The sequence below is a fragment of the Orycteropus afer genome, unplaced genomic scaffold (assembly GCF_000298275.1).
Source record: "Orycteropus afer afer isolate SDZICR_OR568_19922 unplaced genomic scaffold, OryAfe1.0 scaffold00082, whole genome shotgun sequence".
NCBI lineage: Eukaryota > Metazoa > Chordata > Mammalia > Tubulidentata > Orycteropodidae > Orycteropus > Orycteropus afer.
In genome coordinates, this window is record NW_006921669.1 from 6,420,745 (window position 1) to 6,440,603 (window position 19,859).

At 44.7% G+C, this 19,859-nt stretch overlaps 1 protein-coding gene across 1 annotated transcript in view; it reads right to left on the bottom strand.

Annotated features, from left to right (window-relative positions):
• Positions 1-253: 253 nt before the first annotated feature.
• The window catches only part of LOC103197658 (guanylate cyclase 2G-like), a 37,895-nt gene continuing 18,289 nt past the window's right edge, over positions 254-19,859 (bottom strand). Inside the window, exons 10-21 of the mRNA XM_042781043.1 lie at positions 16,792-16,875; positions 15,983-16,087; positions 15,357-15,428; positions 10,590-10,758; positions 10,212-10,367; positions 9,176-9,350; positions 8,005-8,145; positions 6,713-6,905; positions 4,200-4,374; positions 3,318-3,416; positions 1,959-2,050; positions 254-358 (exon numbers count right to left, since the gene is read on the bottom strand). Of these exons, the coding sequence (XP_042636977.1) occupies positions 254-358; positions 1,959-2,050; positions 3,318-3,416; positions 4,200-4,374; positions 6,713-6,905; positions 8,005-8,145; positions 9,176-9,350; positions 10,212-10,367; positions 10,590-10,758; positions 15,357-15,428; positions 15,983-16,087; positions 16,792-16,875 (1,566 nt within the window). The remainder of the gene's footprint in view (positions 359-1,958; positions 2,051-3,317; positions 3,417-4,199; positions 4,375-6,712; positions 6,906-8,004; positions 8,146-9,175; positions 9,351-10,211; positions 10,368-10,589; positions 10,759-15,356; positions 15,429-15,982; positions 16,088-16,791; positions 16,876-19,859) is intronic.

Genomic DNA, 19,859 nt, shown 5'->3' on the forward strand with positions numbered 1-19,859 from the left:
GGCTACCGCTGGTCCCCCAGGAAGGGAGTTTTTCATGTCCAGCTCAGCCAAGCCCACATTTGCTCTAGGCCACAGGCCTGGGAGCAAACCCTAGGGTGGGAAGAGGTGGCCACCTAGATGGCTTCCCACAGCAGGAGGCTGACTCAATACCCCCTAACCACAGTCCTGAAGTGGATATATCACAGATTCCAAAGAAATAGTTCCCGCAGACCTTCACATGACATCCCACAGACCTCTGAGGAAGATACTCACCTCAGAAGATCTCAGGGACTTGACCTTCATCCTCAGTGAATTCAGGGAGCAGAATAGTGAGGCCTTCTTTGCCTTTTAACCAGAAAGTTGTTTGCTCCCCTTTGCCCTGTGGGGACAGTGGAAGGCATTAGTGTGTCAGAGAGAGGAAGCTGTCTGGGAAGCGCAGCCTCTGAGCAGACACCTCAATGCTCCCCTACTCTCTACGACAGCAGAACTACCTCAGTGAGGGAACCAACCAGTTACCATCACTTCACCTCCAACTCATGGCAACCCCATAAGGGTCAGAGTAGAATGCCACTCCGTGGGGGTTTCAGTGGCTGATTTTTCAGAAGTAGATCTCCAGGACTTTCTTCTGAGGAACTTCTGGGTGGATTTCAAGTGCAAACCCTTCTTAATCGTCTGCACCACCCAGGGACTCAGTAAGCAAAAGGCATCATTATAGATGGACTCTTAGTGATTTTCTTGGGCATTGCTGATAAGCTAAGCAGTTAGTGATGGTCTAGGTGGTAAGAGTTCAATTGATTTTATTAGTACTTTTAAATTTTCCTTTCCACAAACATTAGTGTCATTGGCTCTTACCACCTAGAAGTGCCTCCTATACATGTTCACATTTAATCCTCATAACTACCCTTTGAGGACAGTGTTATCATCCTCATTTACAGCTGACAAAACCAAATGTCAAATCAGACAGTTAGTAAGTGGAGGGACAGGATTTAAAGCCAGGTCTACACTGCTGTCACGACCTGAAGTCCTTTGATCCAATGCAATATACCAGCACTTGACTGCTAACCAGAAGGCTGGCAGTTCAAACCCACCAGCCACTCCTGGGAAGGAAGGCTGGGCAATCTACTTCCGTAGTGATACCACCTTGGAAACCCAAGGAGGAGTCACTATGAGTCGGGTCCGACTCGATGACACATAACAACAACAACATACCAGGGCCAGGCTAAGTAAATTCCCCTTTAATTTCTCTTCTCCAGACCCCCCCACACACACCCAAATATCCAGTATCATAGTAATGACTCCATCACTTCCATGGTGGAGGAAAAGGGCTGGATGAAGGAATTTATCCTAAGGAACTTGCATGAGCATCTCCCAGACAGATCTGTCCTCAAGAGAAGCACCCCTTTGCCCTAGGGAACGGGTAATGTTTATCAGAAAGATGAGAATGCTCTATGATCCATTTCAGTTACAGACTGCAGGCCACAGTGGAGAAGAAGGCAGAGGGAAAAGGAAGATAATTATACGTCATTAAGTGTGCAGAGATAAGGTCCCAGCACCTTCAAGCCCAAACCAGTCGATTTCGGTCTCCTTTACCTGGACACTTGAGACGTGGGTGAAGGGACACAGAAAGAAAGGTGGGCACTGTCATTCTCAGGACTGAATTTTGGTTAAGGGACTGAACTGTGGGCATCTAATCAGAAGCTGGGGAGCCACTTGTGGCAGAAAGACAGGAAGCTTCCTATCAGAGTCTGGGCTCGGCGGTAGCTACGTATTCTGCATCACAGATTCTGTGTTTGACCGTTTGGGGATACTACACACTCCTATCCAGAAGGAAACCTGGCAGTCATGACAGCCTCCAGGGGTGGACCTTATTGGTCTCTGTCCACCACTATAAGGAGTGATTCATGCATGCAGCCAAGTTCCTTGACATCTCCATCAGAGACCCAAATGGGGAAAGAGGGGTACAGTTGGCCTGGTCTTACCTTGACTGGAATGGTGCCTCTCTTTTGCAAATCGTACCCTCCCGATGCCAGCAGGGCGTCTGCGGTACTCTGAGAGACGTGAATCCGGAGAGCTGCCATAAATCAGTCGTTGCCTAGTCATCATTGCCTTGATCATGACTTTCACATGAGAATCAATGGGATGGGAGGCTTTGGAGAGGGAACTCTATACTGTTCAAATTCCAGATCACCAGGACTTCTTATTAAGAAAATCTTTAAGTCTGGGATCCCTGGGCTGAGTGCCCCAGTTACCGAGGCCTTGATCACACACTGTGTGGTGCTGCTAAAGCTTCAGTATATTCAGTATAGAAACAGAAGGAAGAACTGACTCAGCTTGCAAGTTCGTACTTCCCATGGATGGAGATAACTGGCCTCCTCTGATTTCAGTGAGAAGAAAGGCTGCCTGTGATGCTGCCGGCAAAGCTGGGACATATTTCTGAAAATGTTTGTAACCAGAACTGCAACTGGATTCAGCTACAGAAGCAGCGCCACTGTCAAAATTTAACCTGAAAATCTTTCCTTACAAGCCAAAGGGGAGATTCCCATCTGGGTTTGGGACTTGGTTGATTAGCTGAAACATTAAGTAATAAGAAGTGGGAAAACTTGTTTTTTTTTAATATATTGTGGGGAATTTACAAATTCAAAAGAATGTTTACCTAAATTCTCTGCAACTTAAACCACTGAGTATTTTTCCATGCTTCAGTTGATAAATGGCTACTTGTGTCTAGCAATACTCAGTGCAATAAAATTACTATAAAGCAAAAGAAAGTGATGTTGCCTGGACTTCCTGGCCATAGATTTCTTCTGCATAATCAAGAATATAATCTATATCAAGGATCGGTAAATTATGACCCACAGGCCAACTCCAGCTCAACTCCTACTTTTGTAAATAAAGCTTTATTGGAACATGGCCATGCCTATTCATTTACATATTGTCTATGATTGCTTTTGTGCTACAATGGCACAGTTGAGTCATTGTGACAGAGACCATATGGCCCGTAATACTGAAAGTATTTACTATGTGACCCTTTACAGAAGAAAATCGCCATTTCTGTTCAACAGGAAAAGGATTTTACTCTATGTGTGCCTGACTGGTTAGAATGGAGCGTCTTGGAAGAAGGGCACTGCATGTGTTTACACGGCTCTGGGAGGACATAGTGGTAAACCCTCTCTACCAACCTTGTGATCAGTGCTGTCTGAGGTAGCTAATGTTCTTACCCTCCAGATGGAGAAAGATAGACAAAATCCAAATGCAACTTCTATAAATAACTCTCTGGTTAAAGATAGGGGACTAGAGGGACAACAATATCATGTCTGCAAGGTGCTGTAAGCGACACCTACGCAAACTGCTGCTTTCCATTCTGGACGCCATGTTCACAGTGTCTCCAAACAGACAGTATCTGGGCATGGTGATTCCCACCACACCAGCCACCACAGGACCTGTGAGGTGAAGAATCAAAGGGTATAACCAGCTGGCATTTCCAAAGGGCTGGATGCTCCATGCCCATCAAGTCAACTGACACAATTCAAGAACTATTTGTTAAGCACTTCTTGGGGCAATGCTTGGCAATAGCCTTAGGGTAAAAAGATGGGGTGGAAATTCACATAAACGATTAATGATAATATGTCATTCATGCACTAGAAATCTAACAAGGTCAACAGTGGCACAAACATGAGAGTAATTAATTCTGATTGGGGATCAGGTTTTAACTTCTGTTGAGCCTTGGAGGATATAGCTAGGAGCAAGACAGGCTACAACACTTTTGGGGCCCAGTGCAAAATGAAAATGTGGGATCTTTGTTCAAAAATGAGTAAGAATTTCAAGACAGTGACAGCAGAGCATTAAATTAAGTGCAGGACAGTTCTATACAGGTCATGTGCCCATGAAACCTGCCCTTGGTAGGAATTTGTCAAAAGCAGAACAGATCAAAGGGCATTCAAGGCAGAGGCATAGAGGAACAGCTGCCCAAAACAACTGTCCTGGATTTTGGTCTCATCCTTATTTTGGCTTGACACTTTATAGTCTTTGTGTGTCCTGGTTTTTATCAAGCAATCTGGCTAACTGGAAATACACATGCAAAGACAATTCAACTCTTTGTTTCTAGTGGAGATGTTGCCATTCAATATCAGGGTTCTTAAAAGTCTTGGAGCTAGGACTCAAACTCAGGACTATGTATTGCCACACCTAGATCATAAGGCCAGCCTGCCATCAGTGCTACCTACCTGTGTGGAGACCAATCCGGAGCCTGAGCTTCTCCTCAGGCATGTGCCCAATCTGGAAACGGACAGTGGCACTGAGGAAGTGCAGGGACATTGTGGCGATCTCATCCGCATGCCGGGTTCCATTGCGGATGGGAAGTCCACTGGCCACCATGTATGCATCCCCAATGGTTTCAACCTGAAAAGAAAGCAAGAAGGTGGCCTCAAGTTCTCTGGGGGTTGGAGGGTCAAGGGACCCCTGCCACCCATACTTTGAAGATCACATTCTATCACCTCCACCTCACTCAAGTCCCAGTTTTTCTCAAGTTTCTGCTCTTGTTCTAGTTCTTCCACAAGCTTTCATTCCTGAACCCTCTTCTCACAGATGCTTGCTTCTTCCGCTGAAATCTTAGAGTGGTGGTGACCATATCTCCCCAACCCAAGCTCAGGACAATGAGACAGGCAGCAGTGTGCTGAGAGGTAAACTGAAGGACCAGGTAAATCAAGAGGAACCCAATGTGAAATATCCTTACTTCACATAAGGGCTCTTCTGTATGTGTGTGTGTGTGTGTGTGTGTGTATATATATATATATATATATATATATATATATATATATATATGTTTATGCAAGTGTTTGAGTAAAGAGCTCCAGTAGTGCAGTAAGGAGCTCTGGTGGTGTAATGGGTAAGGCATTTGGCTGCTAACCATTTGGTGGTTCAAACCCACCAGCTGCTCCACAGGAGGAAGATTTACAGCCTTGGAAACCCAATGGGGGTTGCTATGAGTTGGAATTGACTCGATGGCAGTGGGTTTTTGGTGGATGGTAGTGCAGTAGTTAAGGAGACTGGCTGCTAACTGAGAGGCAGGCAGCTCACTCTCCCCAGTAGCTCCACAGAAGGAAGAAGTGACGGTCCGTACCCATAAAGATTACAGCCTTGGAAACCCTACAGGGCAGTTCTATTCTGTCCTAGAGGGTTGCCTATGAGTCAAAATTGACTCAACAGCAATGGGTTTTTGGGTTTTGTGTGTACAAATGTATTTGCCTGCTCTGCCTTCTTTTCCACCAACCCTCCTATAATCAACCGTCTGGTCCATTCACAACGGAGTCAGCAAGGACTAGCAGGAGCAGGTATATTTGCATTTAGTAGAACTGAAAGATGATGTGGTAGTGGTAGAATTTTAGGCTCCAACCAGGCAGTAGAAATGTCTGCCTCTTCTACTGACCCTGAAATTACACAAAGTCAACTATACACAAGTCCAACTCACTTCCTTGAGAACGTCCTTTAGGAATATAAACTAAGATTAGCTCATGCAACACACAATCGAGAAGATAATAAACTAGTTGCCATCGAGTTGACTCAAACTCCTGGCGACGCCACATGTTGGAGTAGAACTATGCCCCACAGGGCTCCCAATGGCTGGTTGTTTGGAAGTACGCGGCCAGGCCTTCCTTCTCAGGTGACTCTGAGTGGACTCGAACCTCCAGTCTTTCAGTTAACAGCTGAGTGCATTACCAATCACACCACCCAGGGATGCTGAGAACATAATACTGAGGAGGAAACCCAGAGAATGCCTTCCTAAGCAGGACAGGTGTGGAGTTTGCTTGGTATGTGTGATCTGCTGCTTGGAATTCCCCATATCATCACTTCTCTCCTCCTAGAAGAGAGGGGAACATTTGTGGGGAACACTGGGGGATAACTACTGAAGACGTGTCACCTAGGGACACGACCTTACTGTCCCCTAAATCTCCCTGTTGAGGGTCACCAGCAGAGGCAGAGCCCTGGGATCACTTGTGTGGACAAATACACTTGACAAAAGGCATGCTTGAGTGTGGGCACACATTATTGGCTCTGGAGTCATGACCTGACTCCATGTGAAAAGCTAGAAAGCACACAAAGCAGCCAATATCACCACCACTTGCTTCTGTTGGTTAGCAGAGAATTTATCTTTAATGAAGCCAAATTATTATTGTTTTTAGTACTCCCCCGCCCCCCACAAAAAAAAAATCTTTTTTTTTTTTTCACTCTATGCACTGGTAGGTGATAGTTTGCTGCATCATCTTTAGCCATGGGTCTGAGAGGCTAAAATTGCAGGTCTATCCTCACCTTGAATTGCTAAGCATCATAAGAGAAATGAGACCCATATAAAATCCAAAGACAGCCTTTAAAGGAATGAAAATATGGGTCTCTCTGAATCTGAAGAACATTTATTAATTCAGGAAGGGAGGGCAGGAATTAGCCAGCAGAAGGTCAACACCTTTTAGAAATGTCACCATCAGATAAAATAATGGAAGGAACATAAGAACTAACTGGTGATCCCTGACAAGCCCATGAATCTCTGATTAATCAAGCCCTTTTCCAAGAAAACAAACAGGAATAAGATATTGAGTTTCTGTCATGAATTGAGATGGACTGCCAGCCTGGAACAGAGGCTTCCTGGTGCCTAACGCCCAGGCCAGGTTCCTCCTCACTCAAGCCCCAAACCGGCCCGCAAGGGGCACATGCTACCTCACAACCCGGGAAGCAAGCAGCTCACCTTATATACGTCATACATTTTAATGACATTATCGAATAAGCTGTACAGGTCATTGAGGAGCTTTACAACTTGCAAGGGGGAGCTGAGAGAGCACAGTTTTGTGAATCCAACAATGTCGGAGAAAAAGATTGTCACGGAATCAAAGTGTTCTGGTTCCACGGACCTTCCAGCTATGAGCTGTTCTCCAATGAAGCTGAAACCAGAGAAAATGTTCCTTTTTTAAAAAAAAAAAAAAAAAAAACAGCATTGTATTCATCTTTTTCCTACCAAAAAAACCCAAACCAATGGTGTCAATTTGCTTCCAATCGTGGAGACCCCATGTGTCACATCGTGGAACTGCTCCACCGGGTTTCTTAGCTATCATCTTTATGGAAGCCAGTCACCAGGTCTGTCTTCCACAGTACCACTGGTTGGGTTCAAACTGCCAACCTTTATGTTAGTGCCAATCTCAAACTGTTTCCTCCACCCAGGGACCTTCTGTCTTCCAGGCCCCCCCAAAGTTGACCTCAGATCTCTTTGCTTTAATGGATTTGGTGTTTGAGTAACAAAATTCATCACCTAGAGGGATTCTGTTGACTTCTATCTCTCCAGCTGTATTTTCTCCGTGGAGATATTTGAAGTGGTGGGTATAAAGTGGGGAGAAGGATAGTTACATAAACACATTTACTAAAGGGATTTTCTCCCAAAGGCATCGTATTTTCCTCTATTAGTTATAGAGTTTGATTGTAAAGACTCAGTCTGCCAATATGGAAACAAATGGAATCATTCACTGATCTAGAAACCACTATTTTTGCTTCAGTCAACCAGTAGCACATTAACACATTCAAGCCCTCTTCACCTCTTTTGTCAGGATGTAGAAGAAGAGTACAGGAGTGTAAATAGAAAATGCTTCTGCCAAGTATTGAGAGGGTACACAAGCAAAAAACGGAACCCAAATGGAACAAGTTTGAGTCTGCAGTCATAAGTGCAGTGCACGCCGTATTGTGCAAAGCTTTTGGAGAATCAAATACTGAGGCGCAAATGATGAGTCAGACTCATGAAACTAGAGCACCATCTAGTGGTAATACTTAGGTTGCTACATCCACCATCTATGTAAGAGATGTTGCATTGTCTACATCCATGGATTCTAGGACTCTCGCCTTTCTCTCTTTACAGAGTTTATCAAATGACACACAAAACAATTGCCCTCTTTGAGAAGAGCCCACATCATGTTAGGAAAATAGAAAAGGAAATACTCCTTCCTTGTGGGGCGTTTTAGGTGGTGCTATTATTCCCACAAGGCTTTGGAATACCTGGGCAACATTTTGGCCAGAAGCTTTTCCACCTTCTTCTTCTCTGCCATCAGCTGGTTAGTCCTCTCTTCCACCACCTCCTCCAGGTGATTGGCATACACTTCCAGCTTGCTCACCATACTGTCTAGTATGTTCACGTGGCTTTAAAAGAACCAAGACATTAATGTTCTTTTTCCAAGAACTTTAGGGCCACAGTGGACCAGAACTGCCAGCTGCTCATTCCAAGAAACATCTCACACCCTTAAGGTTTCCTACTTTAGGGTTGCCAACATACAGCAGTGAGATTACAATGACAATCGGGCCACGTTGCAGGACAGAGTCTGCCAGCTGCCAGCTCTACGATCTTGGGCAGCACCTTTCATTCCTCCGTGCCTTAATTTGCTCATCTGGAAAATGGGGGAAATAACACATACCTGACAGGGTTGTTTGGAGAATTCTGGGAGATGATGTATATAAAGTGCCTAACTAGCTCCATGTCTGGCACCCACCCCGCAGGCACTCAACAAATGGTGGCCATCACTGGCCCTGCCAGCATACACCTCTACACTCCAGACCACTGTCATAACCAATTGAAAACTGACAGAATTCAGGACAAGTCATTCAAAGCTGTTCAGATTGTCCAAGGTACAAGGTGCTTTCAGATCCTATAAATTGTTTGAGGGGTCTTCAGAGAAATAATTTAAACTAGCTTTTAGAAAAGGAGACTGAGGTAATTATCATGGGAAGCAAGCTACTCCAAAGACGCATGAATAATTTAAGCCAATAATCTACTCTAAGGTTGGTAAATAATCTTCATCCCACAGTCCAATTCCAACTGGTTACTCATGATTCTTTGAATGCTGGCTGGAAAAGATCTTGAGGCCATGTCAAAACTGCCTGGGAAAGATCACCTTGATTGATTAGTGATGTCTGAAATGAACAAAGGAAGGCAGTGGAAGCATTTATGCCTGGTGCTTTTTAAAAATATTTGTGAAATGAAGGGAGAATTTATGACTCCACTTTACCCAGCATGTAACACAGTGTTTTGCATATGGTAGGCCGTGAATGAGTATATAATGAGTGGATGAATGCACTGAACCATTGGCTTGGCACCAATCACAGGCCACCACAGTTTTAAAATTCTCATGATCACATGACTACAGGAACACTACCTGTTGCACATCTAACTCACCCTTTGGGACTGGCTTCTCGCAGAGTTTTCTTGACAGAAGAGAAAGTGGGTCTTTTCTCAGGAGACTCATCCCAGCATGCCCTCACCATGCCCAGGACACTGTCATTGCCCTTCTCCGCTGATAGGGAGGGTCTCAGTGGAACTGCTGCAGGGTATTTGATCTGGTTGATGATTTCTGAAATTCATTTTGGCCTTAGTTTGAATACCTGAGCTCCTAGAGCTTGTAAATTAAATTTTTAAGTAAATTGAAGCAGACTAGGATTTCAGAGTCATCTGGACGTTTTAAGAGAAATATTCAAAATCCTCCTGAAAAACGAAGAATCCTGACATAAAGCAAATACCCAAACCCATTGCTATGGAGTCGACTTCGACTCATAGCGACCCTGTAAGACAGAGTAGAATTGCCCCCAAAGGGTTTCCAAGATTGTAATCTTTATGGAAGCAGACTGCCACACTTTCTCCCGCAGAAAGGCTGGTGGATTTGAACTGCCAACCTTTGGGTTGATAGGCAAGTATTTAACCACTGTGCCACCTGGGTCCCTTGTAAAGCAAATAAGCAACCCCTAATTAATCTGTTTTGGGAGAAATTTTTTATTTTTTTCGTTCCAATAGATCCACTTTTCTTAGAGGAAAAAGCATACCTCTATCTAATTTAAAAAAAAAAAAAAAAGTTGATTGTGACTCATAGCAACCCTAGAGATTTTAGGAATGAATAAGCATTTGGTGCTGGGAATTCCGAAAGGATACTTTACGCAATACTGCATTCCACATAACCTGTTATATAAGTTATTGTAACACATAATAAACGCTGCCACCATATTCTGCGTCCTTAGCCAAATTGGTGAGCCTCCTCTATTTGTTTGAAACCAAAATGCAATTTGTTTTCTAATTTAGAAAGAATAAGAATTTTAAAAATAAAACATAAGAATGGAATAAATTGTAAATTAATAAGCACTTAATGAAACAATTAACAAAAGTGGGCTTTAAAAGCCAGCTCAGAAGGCCAAAGCCTCCCACGAGCCTGTCCCAGCGTTACCTTTGGGTCCAGCGTTGAGGTCGTCGAAAGGCCCATGGTCCTGGTGGTGGATCAGCTGCCTCATCAGAATCCCAAAGCTGTAAACGTCCCCCTTTGGGGTGCCCGCGCAGGGCGCCTCCAGGAGCCGCAGCAGCTCTGGGGCCGTCCAGTAGAGCTCTGCAAAGCAACAGGGCGGCGCGGGAGTGACAGCAGCCATGCACAGCCGGAAACGCCGCCCCTTCTGCCTCAGGAAGCAGGAAAAGCGAAAGCATCCGCAGGGAGAAATCGGCCTTGAGAATGCCTGAGTTCAAGGGCAAGGAGGGTCCGCATGTGTAAACCAAGGAAACAGGAAGGACGCACTATCGTGCCCGTGACTAACTCACAACTTTCGACGGTTACCTGAATCGTCAGTGCGTCTGTCATTGTATGTCCTATCTGTCCTTCCGCACTTGAGCGTCCACAGCCCGAAGCCTGACAGCTTCACCTGCATGCGCCCGTCCACCAGGCAGGTGGAAGGCCTCAGGTTGCCATGGGATCTCAGGGGGCTCCTGTGGAGAAACAGCATGCCCTGGAAGAGTGAAAGCGAGCCCGTGGAGTCCGGCAGGTGCCCTGGACCCTGCGGATGGACACAAGGGCAGGGGGCAGGGGGAGACAGACGCAGGCAGACAGCCCGGGCGCACGGCGCGCGCCTCTCTGTGCTCCCTTGTTTAAGAGCCACACTCAGTGAAGTAACTCCACCGCCTTCCAGTCCATTCCGACCCACAGCAACCCCCAAGGGATTTCCGAGGCCGTAAATCTTTATGGAAGGAGATTGCAGGTCTTCTTTCAGCAGAATGGCAGGTGGGTTTGAACCGCCAGCCTTCTGGTTAACAGTCAGATGCCTTAGGTGCCGAGTCACCAGAGCTCCTTACTCAATGGAGTCGTTGTTGTTGTTGTTGTTGTTGTTATGTGCCGTGGAGTGGGACCCGACTCATAGTGACCCCTCCTTATGTTGCCGAGGCAGTATCACTACGGAAGTAGATTGCCCAACCTTCCTTCCGAGGAGTAGCTGGTGGTTTGAACTGCCAGCCTTCTGGTTAGCAGTCAAGTGCCTTAGGCATTATGCTACCAGATCTCCTACTCAATGGAGTAGGGACATCAAAAAAGGAGAAAACTTATTTCTGGACATTCAGTATGAAGCCAAGAAGGCATGGCCAGCTTACAATGAAGACATCCTAGTGGTCCTACTCCCCAGTTCAAATCCCAGCTCTGCCACTTAGCAGAGGGCAAGTAACTTTACTCCAGTCAGTCTCATTTTTCCTATCAAAACAGAGGTGGCAATAATACCTACCTCATTGGATCTTAAACCTGACAATATATGTGATCTGCCAGACATGGAATCTGGTACATAGTAAATACCCAATATAAATTATAATGAAAAAACATGAATATGATGAAAGTATAAATATAATAAATATCAATACATAAACAATACTATACAATTAAGAATATTATTTTATTACCTAAAAACAAAACAAAACAAACTCACTGCCATCAAGTTGATTCCAACTCATAGTGACCCCTGTTGGATTTCCAAGGCTGTAAATCTTTATGGAAGCAGACTGCCCCATCTTTCTTCCATGGACCAGCTGGTGGGTTTAAACCACCAACCATTTGGTTAGCAGCCAAATGCCTTATTATTAATTATATATTATTGCACGCACTTAAAGGTCCTGTTTCAGCACTTCATACAGAAAGGCAATGAAATAAAGAACATTGAAAAATTCTTATGTCTTCTACTGTGTTCTTGAGGGGTGATATACAATTATTATTCCATAATGATGATGTGCCACTGTATATAATGGGGCAGGAAGAATATGAGTCAGGAGATGTGTGCGTAAGTGTGAACTTTGCCAGTAAGTCCTTTCAAGCAAAGTGAGCTCACCTGACTAGCCCTCGATTTTCCCACCTGTGAGTTGAGACTGCCCGGACTCCTGCTACTCAAAGGCTGGCCTGGGGACCTGCATGGGAACTTGACAAAAATTCAGTATCTCAGGCCTTGCCGCAGGCCTACTGAACTGGCCTCTGCATTTTGATACGACCCCAGGGCATTCATGTGCCTTTGCAGTCTGAGAAGCCCTGACGACCACTTATTAGAGTCACCTGGAGGGCTTTAGAAATAACACCTGTGCCTGGGCTCCAACACTGCAACCTCAGTAAAGGACTCACATACACTGCAGGTTATATATGGCACAGGAGTCCCTGCGTGATGGAAAAGGTCCGTGCACCCAGCTGCTCACTGAAAGTTTGGAGGTTCGCCCAGAAGTGCCTCAGAAGACAGTGCTGGTGACCAATTCCCAAAAATCAGCCATAGAAAGTCCTGTCTGACACACGTGGGCTCATCATGAGTCAGAGTCAGCCTGACAACTAATGGGTGTTTCGATATTTTCATTCCCTGTTTCCTAGGTTTCAGGCACCTAGAATTTTTAATTGCTCCCAAAGACTGGGTGGCTGACATTTAAACCCAACTTGGACTGCCTGTGAAGCCCAGCGTCTTTAAACCACTCGATCTTACTGTTTCCTGTCTGTCCCCTGGGTGATTGCAGGGGAGGGAGAGGAGGGCAGGTCAAAGTTATGCTCTACCAACACTATTAAACAAGAACAGTCAGGTTCATATGAATCACAAACCCAGCTGAGAAGGAGGCCTGAAGTCACCCATGGGTGTGGCTCTGAGGATGTACAGGAACGAGGATGTGAGGAGGGCGTCCTGAGTTGGCCATGCACACGGGACAGAGTTCTTGGCCTCTTGGGCACCAGCTCAAGGACTTGCCTCTTCCTCTAACAGTCCTAAGGCTGAGTCACTGTCTCACCCTAGCAAGAGCCCTGTGGGCAGTAATGCATTTGAAACACAGATGCAATGAGGAAATGTCCAGGACAGTGCACATGCACCCCTCCCTCACCCCTGCCGCCTCTCCAAAATAAATAAATAAAAACCAGAAAGCCATCTTCCTGTATCAGTGTGGCTTTTATGTTTGTGAAAGAGTAAAGCTGAATCACACATGGAGAACACAGACCACTTAGCCGAACCCGACAGAAGTGCCTGGTTGGAGTGAGTGGGGCAGGCCACTCACAGATCGGGCTGGAGGGGCTTGGTGGAGGCTGCCTCTGGAATGTCCCCAGCCAAGCTCCAACAGGTCAAGGTCAGGGCCTGATGTCTGGTGAGAGCCATGTCTGAGCAGGAAGTCCTCTGTGATCTCATGGAGACCTCTCACCAAACACAAGGCAGCTGCAATCCCCAGTTAAAGCTTGCCTCTGAATCTGGGGCCAAGACAGCCAGAGTGGGTCATGGACCATTGCTGACACACACCAGATCACTCTGCTTCCCTCCCTGCGGTGGGCAGTGCCAGGCCCACCAGGACTTCAGTCCCTCACAGTACAAACAACATGCTTGAGGACATACACAGAATCCTCAGGTGTGTGGGCCTCTCCAAGAGACGGCCAGCAGCTCTTTGTATCTTCTGTCTTGACAGTGGATGATTTTTTACTCCTCGAAAGGAAGATGGGGCAATCTACTTCCGTAGTGATACTGCCTCAGAAACTCAAGGAGGGGTCGCTATGAGTCAGGGTCGCTATGAGTCGGGGCTGACTCGACGGCACATAACAACAACAACAACAACAATTGTCAGAGAGCAAATAGAACAAGGGGTTTCACAACTCATGCAGCAGATTTCATGCACTTTTGACAGTTTGATCATGTATCTGCTAATTACGTTTCTTTCTCTACTGGAAAGTTGAGGGAGGCTCACAGGGTCCCTACCTCTAATTCCCACATCTGTACCCCTTGTAAAGGTCCCTGGAGGGCACAAATAATTTAGTGCCTAAGGCATTTGACAGCTAACCAGAAGGCTGGTGGTTCAAACCCACCAGCCACTCCTCGGAAGGCAGGTTGGGCAATCTACTTCGGTAGAAATACTTGGAAACCCAAGGAGGGGTCACTATGAGTCAGATCTGGTTGGCAGCAGTGAGTTTTTTTGTTTGTTTGTTTGTTTGTTTTGAGTATCTAGATTTTTAAGCCATTCACAGCCAGAAACAAGCCTTTATTTTCCTACAAAAATGCCCAGACTAGGATAAACCTTAAATAAATGCTCGGTGAAGGTTTATTGAAGAAATGATGGGAGAGGCCCAGGGTTGCCATGGAGACCCAATCGCAGAGAGGTTTCTATTTGTCTACCTTGCTTGGTAACAACATGCTGGCTTCTCACTAGGCCTAGAAAATAAAGTGTCCCAAGGCCACTAAGATTCAGCTCTTTAGAAACAAGGGCATTTATTACCTTGAAGGAAAACAACCCTCCAATGTCAATCAGTTCAACTGCATTCATTGTATGTACAAGGAGGTTGATGTCAAGAGAGCACCACCTAGGGATGCCAGTGTTACGTTGTAGTTAAGGGAGTAGGACTCAAAAATGCCTAGTTCAAATCCTGGCTCCACCATTAATGAGCTATGAGCTATGATTAGCTATGAGACAGCAGAAAAATTACTTAAACTCTCTGTGCCTTATTTTCCCCTCATGAACTGAAGATAATAATAGATCAGCCTTACATTTTCTTATGAGGAGCAAATAAATTAATACATACAAAGTGCTAGACAGTGCCAGGCCCAAAGTCAGCACTAAATATATTGTAACTATTATTATTATTATCCTCTTCCTTGTAGCCACCACAGCCCTCTTGGCCCGAAGTAAACCTTCTACCTGCGTTCATAGCCCACCTCTGAGGTTAACAGCACTGTGATCACTGTGGCACGGACACTCATTTTCTGGACTATTAGGACTCTCCCCTTCCCATCTCACTTCATGGTCTAGTAATTATATTCTGTTTGGGATGAAAAAAAATCCTACCCCAAAATGTAAATACCGTGCTCTTTACTGATTGGGTAACCTAGTACCTATTCTAACTTTAGTGCAAAATGCTTTCCTCTCTCAATTCTTATTTGAAATCAGAGAGGAAGAAAGGCATGGAAAATCTGATTAAAGTGGTAGATTTTAGAGCCGGAGTCCTTTTGTTTACAGAGGAGGTAGGAGGATGAGAATTTTCAGAAAAGATTACAGCTTGATTTTAATCCAAGACAAAGAACAACTCAGAAACACTATGAAATTCATTCTTTAACTAAGCTTAAGTTATACTCACATTGGCTATGTCATATGCAAATGAGAGCTTGAAGATCCAATCCATTTCAATATCTGCATTTCTCAAAACATCCTGAAAAATGGTTATTCAAATTATCACCAGTGACTCAACCCAAAGCACAGTGAGCTTCATACATTGAATGGACTTGAATCAGATATTTTTGACCAGAACTAAGCACATAACAACAACAACAACAACAATATCATGTGAGGCAGAGCTGTCTTAATCTAGTAACAGAAACCTTTCCAAGATCTCTGTACCATACACTGACTCAATATTGAGAAAACACACAGGCTTGGGATTTACGAACATTTCCTTGCTCCTGATATAAAACTGATTGTCACGTACCTTGTATGGGATGGGTCCAAGACCATAATTCAAGAGTAGCCATGACATCTTAGGAGATGAAACCAAGCTCAGACAGTTTCCACCCAGAACAAAGAGAACCAGACACATGGCAACACAGCTGCTAATTTGATCCCCTGCAGGAAGTCTAACAGGATAATTCAGATCTTACAATTAGACCAGAGAGGAGCTATCCTTAGACCAACAGGGAAAAGAGCTGCTAGGATTCCATATGATTTGAGGCTGATCAAACCTGAGGTAAGATTTACTATTTTGCTTACCTTCAGACTTCCTTTTTTGCAATACTGGGTGACAATGCAGATGTTGGGTGATTCCATGCAAATACCAAAGAAAGGAACAATGTTGTCATGTTTTAACTCACACATCTGAAAATAATAATGGCAATAACAGCTCATGTTTATAAAGTACATCTTCCATGCCAAGAACTATGCTATGTGTTTCATACCCTTTCTCTCATTTAATTCTTACAACTACCTTGTGAGATAAGAACTATTATTGCTCTCATTTTGCAGAGGGAGAAACTGATGCTCAGAGAGGTAAAGTAAGTTATCTAAGAGCACACAGCTTATAGGTGACAGAGCTGGAATGTAAACCTAGGTAATCTACCGCTCTCAAACAAACCAGACGATGATCAAAGTCTAACCTTAGTCTTATGTATTCACTAGACATATCTCAAAGGGTAGACCTAGCTTTTCATCTTGCTATTTATGGCTGTCAATGTCAGTGTGTGGACCATGACAGATAGTAGACATAGAGCAAGAAGTCAGATCTCATGAACTTGACTCTCTCCAAGGTTCTGGTTCAAAGCAGGTGAGCAGCCATCAGAAATACAGAGGATTAAGGGCCAAAACTAAGACCAGGAAGGATTAAGGGAAGAAGAGCAAGGCTGGCAGGGATCCTAGACTTCAGGCGCCAAAGAATCTGAGATCCAAAATCTGGCCTGTCAGTGGAGAAAGGTAGGTTGAGCACCACGTTCAAGAAACAGTTCCCATCCTTACTCCTTGAGGGTGGGAGCCACTCCTCAGAGGTGGGAACAAGGTTGGGCAGGAGCACAGGGGCGGGGCCTCACCAGCCGGATTTCCTGCAATACAGATGACTTCCTAATCCAGGCGTCACCTTGCTCATCAACATAGTGAATGGCCACGTGGTTTCCCTGGAACAGGAGACAAAGCAGAGTGTTCTTAATCCCGGACAATCCAGAGAAATTTTCACCCAGAGAGGGCTAAGAGAGGGAGCAGGAAGACTGGCAGGAAGTCCATGTGTGAGGGTTCACCAAGTGCCTCTCTGTCCAAACCAACCCCTCTGGTGGCCCTGGGCTATGTCCATGCACTGTGCTATCCATTGCCAGCCAGTCAGTTGTGACTCCTGGCCACTCTACATGTGTCAGAGCAGAACTGTGCTCCACAGGGTTTTCAATGGCTGATGTTTAGGAAGTAGATTACCAGGCCTTTCTTCCAAGGCACCTCTGGGCTGGACACGACCCTTCAACCTTTCAGTTAGCAGCTGAGCATGATAAATGTTTGGACCACCCCAAAACAGGCACTGTACTAGGTGCTAAATTGAAAAAAAAATAGTATTTAACTGGCATCACAGCTGTGCAGGGTGGATATGATTAGTGCATTTCCAGTTGGGATCATGTCTAAATCACAGATGTGTAGGCAGCAAACAATAGCCAGAATTTGAGCATCTCACTCCAAGACTGAAGTCCCTGGGTTAATTGTTCAGTTGCTAACCAAAAAGTTGGTGATTTGAATTCATCCAGAGGTGCCTCAAAAGAAAAGGCTACTTTGGTGATCTGCTTCCCAAAGATCAGCCACTGAAAGCCCTATGAAGCCCTGTGACAAATATGGGGCTGTCATGGGTTGGAGTCTACTCCACAGCAACCAGTTTAGTTTTGTTTGTTTGTTTGTTTGTTTGTTTGTAAGTGAAGATTATATATAAAAATAGTGTGGCAGCAGCATCATCAGCCATAAAAAAGCAATCCATCGCACCACATGATCCTGTTTCTGTCATATAAAAATGTTCATTACCATGCTGAGAAAATACTGAGTTGAAGTCCGAAGTGTAAGTCTGGAGTGAGATGTCTGGGTTCAAAGCCCGACTCTACAACTTACTACATGCCTAACTTCAGCAAGTGATGAAACTTCTCCTAACTTCTATTTTCTCATCTATAAAATTAGGATTAAAAATAATATCTATCTCATTGGATTGTTGTAAGGATTAAATGAGCTAAAATAAGCACTATTATCTTGATGCTGAGCACATATTAATTTTTTTGGTAAATGGCATCTCTTATTATTAGCTGTAGAGTTTGCTTTTAGACAGTCACTTAATCAGTTACCACCAAAACACACCATGATGTGGAAAAAGTGAAGGAGAAGAGAAAGAATCTATACATGAGAGAAGAAGAGCCTTAATGCCATTAAATATCAACCAACCCAAGGTCTGGCACTTGGCAAAAACAAAAACCAAATTCACTGCCATCGAGTCAGATCCGACTTGTAACAACCCCTCCTTGGGTTTCCGAGGCAGTAGATTGCCCAATCTTGGGATTAATTACAAAAGGCACACCACTGTGATGGGAGTCTCAAGGAGGAAGGGATCCCTGTGAGATAAAGGAAAGCCTTCTTGAAAGAAATGACTCTTAAGCTGACCCTCGAATGGAAAGAAGGTTCCAGATGGGTGGGATAAAGGGGAGCAGTCATAGCATTGTCAGAGAGTAAAATAAACCAAAAAACCCCCTGCCATCAAGTTGATTCCCACTTCTAGTGACCCTACAAGACAGAGAAGAACTGCCCCGTAGGGTTTCCAAGGCTGTAACCTTTTACAGGCGCAGACTACCATATCTTTCTCCCACACAATGGCTGATGAATTTGAACCACCAACCTTTCACTTAGCCCCCAAGCACTTTAACCACTCACTGTACCACCAGGGCTCCTATTCCAAACCAAACGCACTGCCACTGAGTCAATTACGACTCATAGTGACCCCCGTTGGGTTTCCTAGGCTGTAAATCTTTATGGAAACAGACTGTTTCATCTTTCCTCCAAGGAGCATCTGGTGGGTTCAATCCACTAAACTTTGGTTAGCATTCAAGTGCCTTAACCACTACACCATGAGAGCTCCTTACGGCTCCTACAGAGAGTAAAATATATGTGCCATAACCGGCAAGACCAATTTGATAAGCGCAGGATTTGGAAGTTCCAAAAGTAGGTTGAGGGTAGGCGGCAGAGAGCCTGGAGTCCCTTGTTAGAGAGTTTGGAAAACACTATTGTGCAGGCCACAGAGGTAGGGAAGCCAAGGATGGTGTTGGAGGGAGGGAAGGAGATGTGTGTGGTGGGTGTGCTGGCTTCCCTCTCTAAATAGCTGTTGGCCACAAGACACACTTTTGTCTAAATAGTGTAGTTCTTATGATATTCAGTAATATCCCAGGAGGTTTTTTAGTTTGGAAACTCAAATGAACAAGCATTTAGAAGAAATAATTCAGTTTGCACAGGGAATGATTTGGCTCTAATCTTTGCTGAACCCAATCTAAAGCAAAGAACAAATCTTCCCTTGCTTGGAGTTTTCTACCCTTACTCTCTCTAGGACCTCAATTTTAAAGAGTAAACACAGATTTCTTTTCTTTCCATAATTTTCCTGCAGGGGACTTGAACTTCTGAAGGAATGCTAAGTACCAAAACCCACTGCTATTGAGTCAATTCAGACTCCTAGTGACTGTTCAGGACAGAGTAGAACTGCCCCATAGGGTTTCGAAGGCTGTAAATCATTACAGAAGCAGATTGCCTCATCTTTCTTCCATGGAAGAGCTGGTGGGTTCCAACTGTTGACCTTCTGGTTAGCAGTTTAATGCTTTAACCACTGTGCCACCAGAGCTCCCTGGATACGCACAGGCAATTCTAATGGTTGAGGGTGTGGAAGGGAGGGTGAGACAGGTGGGAATTATGCTTCAGGCTTCAACACCTGCCACTGTTTACACAGCAGAAGCCTTGAGCCACCATTCATCAGTGATCCATCGTGCTCAAGAACTAAGGATGAAATAAGCCAAGGTAGAAGTCTACACTGTCCAATGGAATACCACTGGCCACATGAGCTATTCAATTTAAATTAAATCTACAGTTCAATTCCTGTCACACC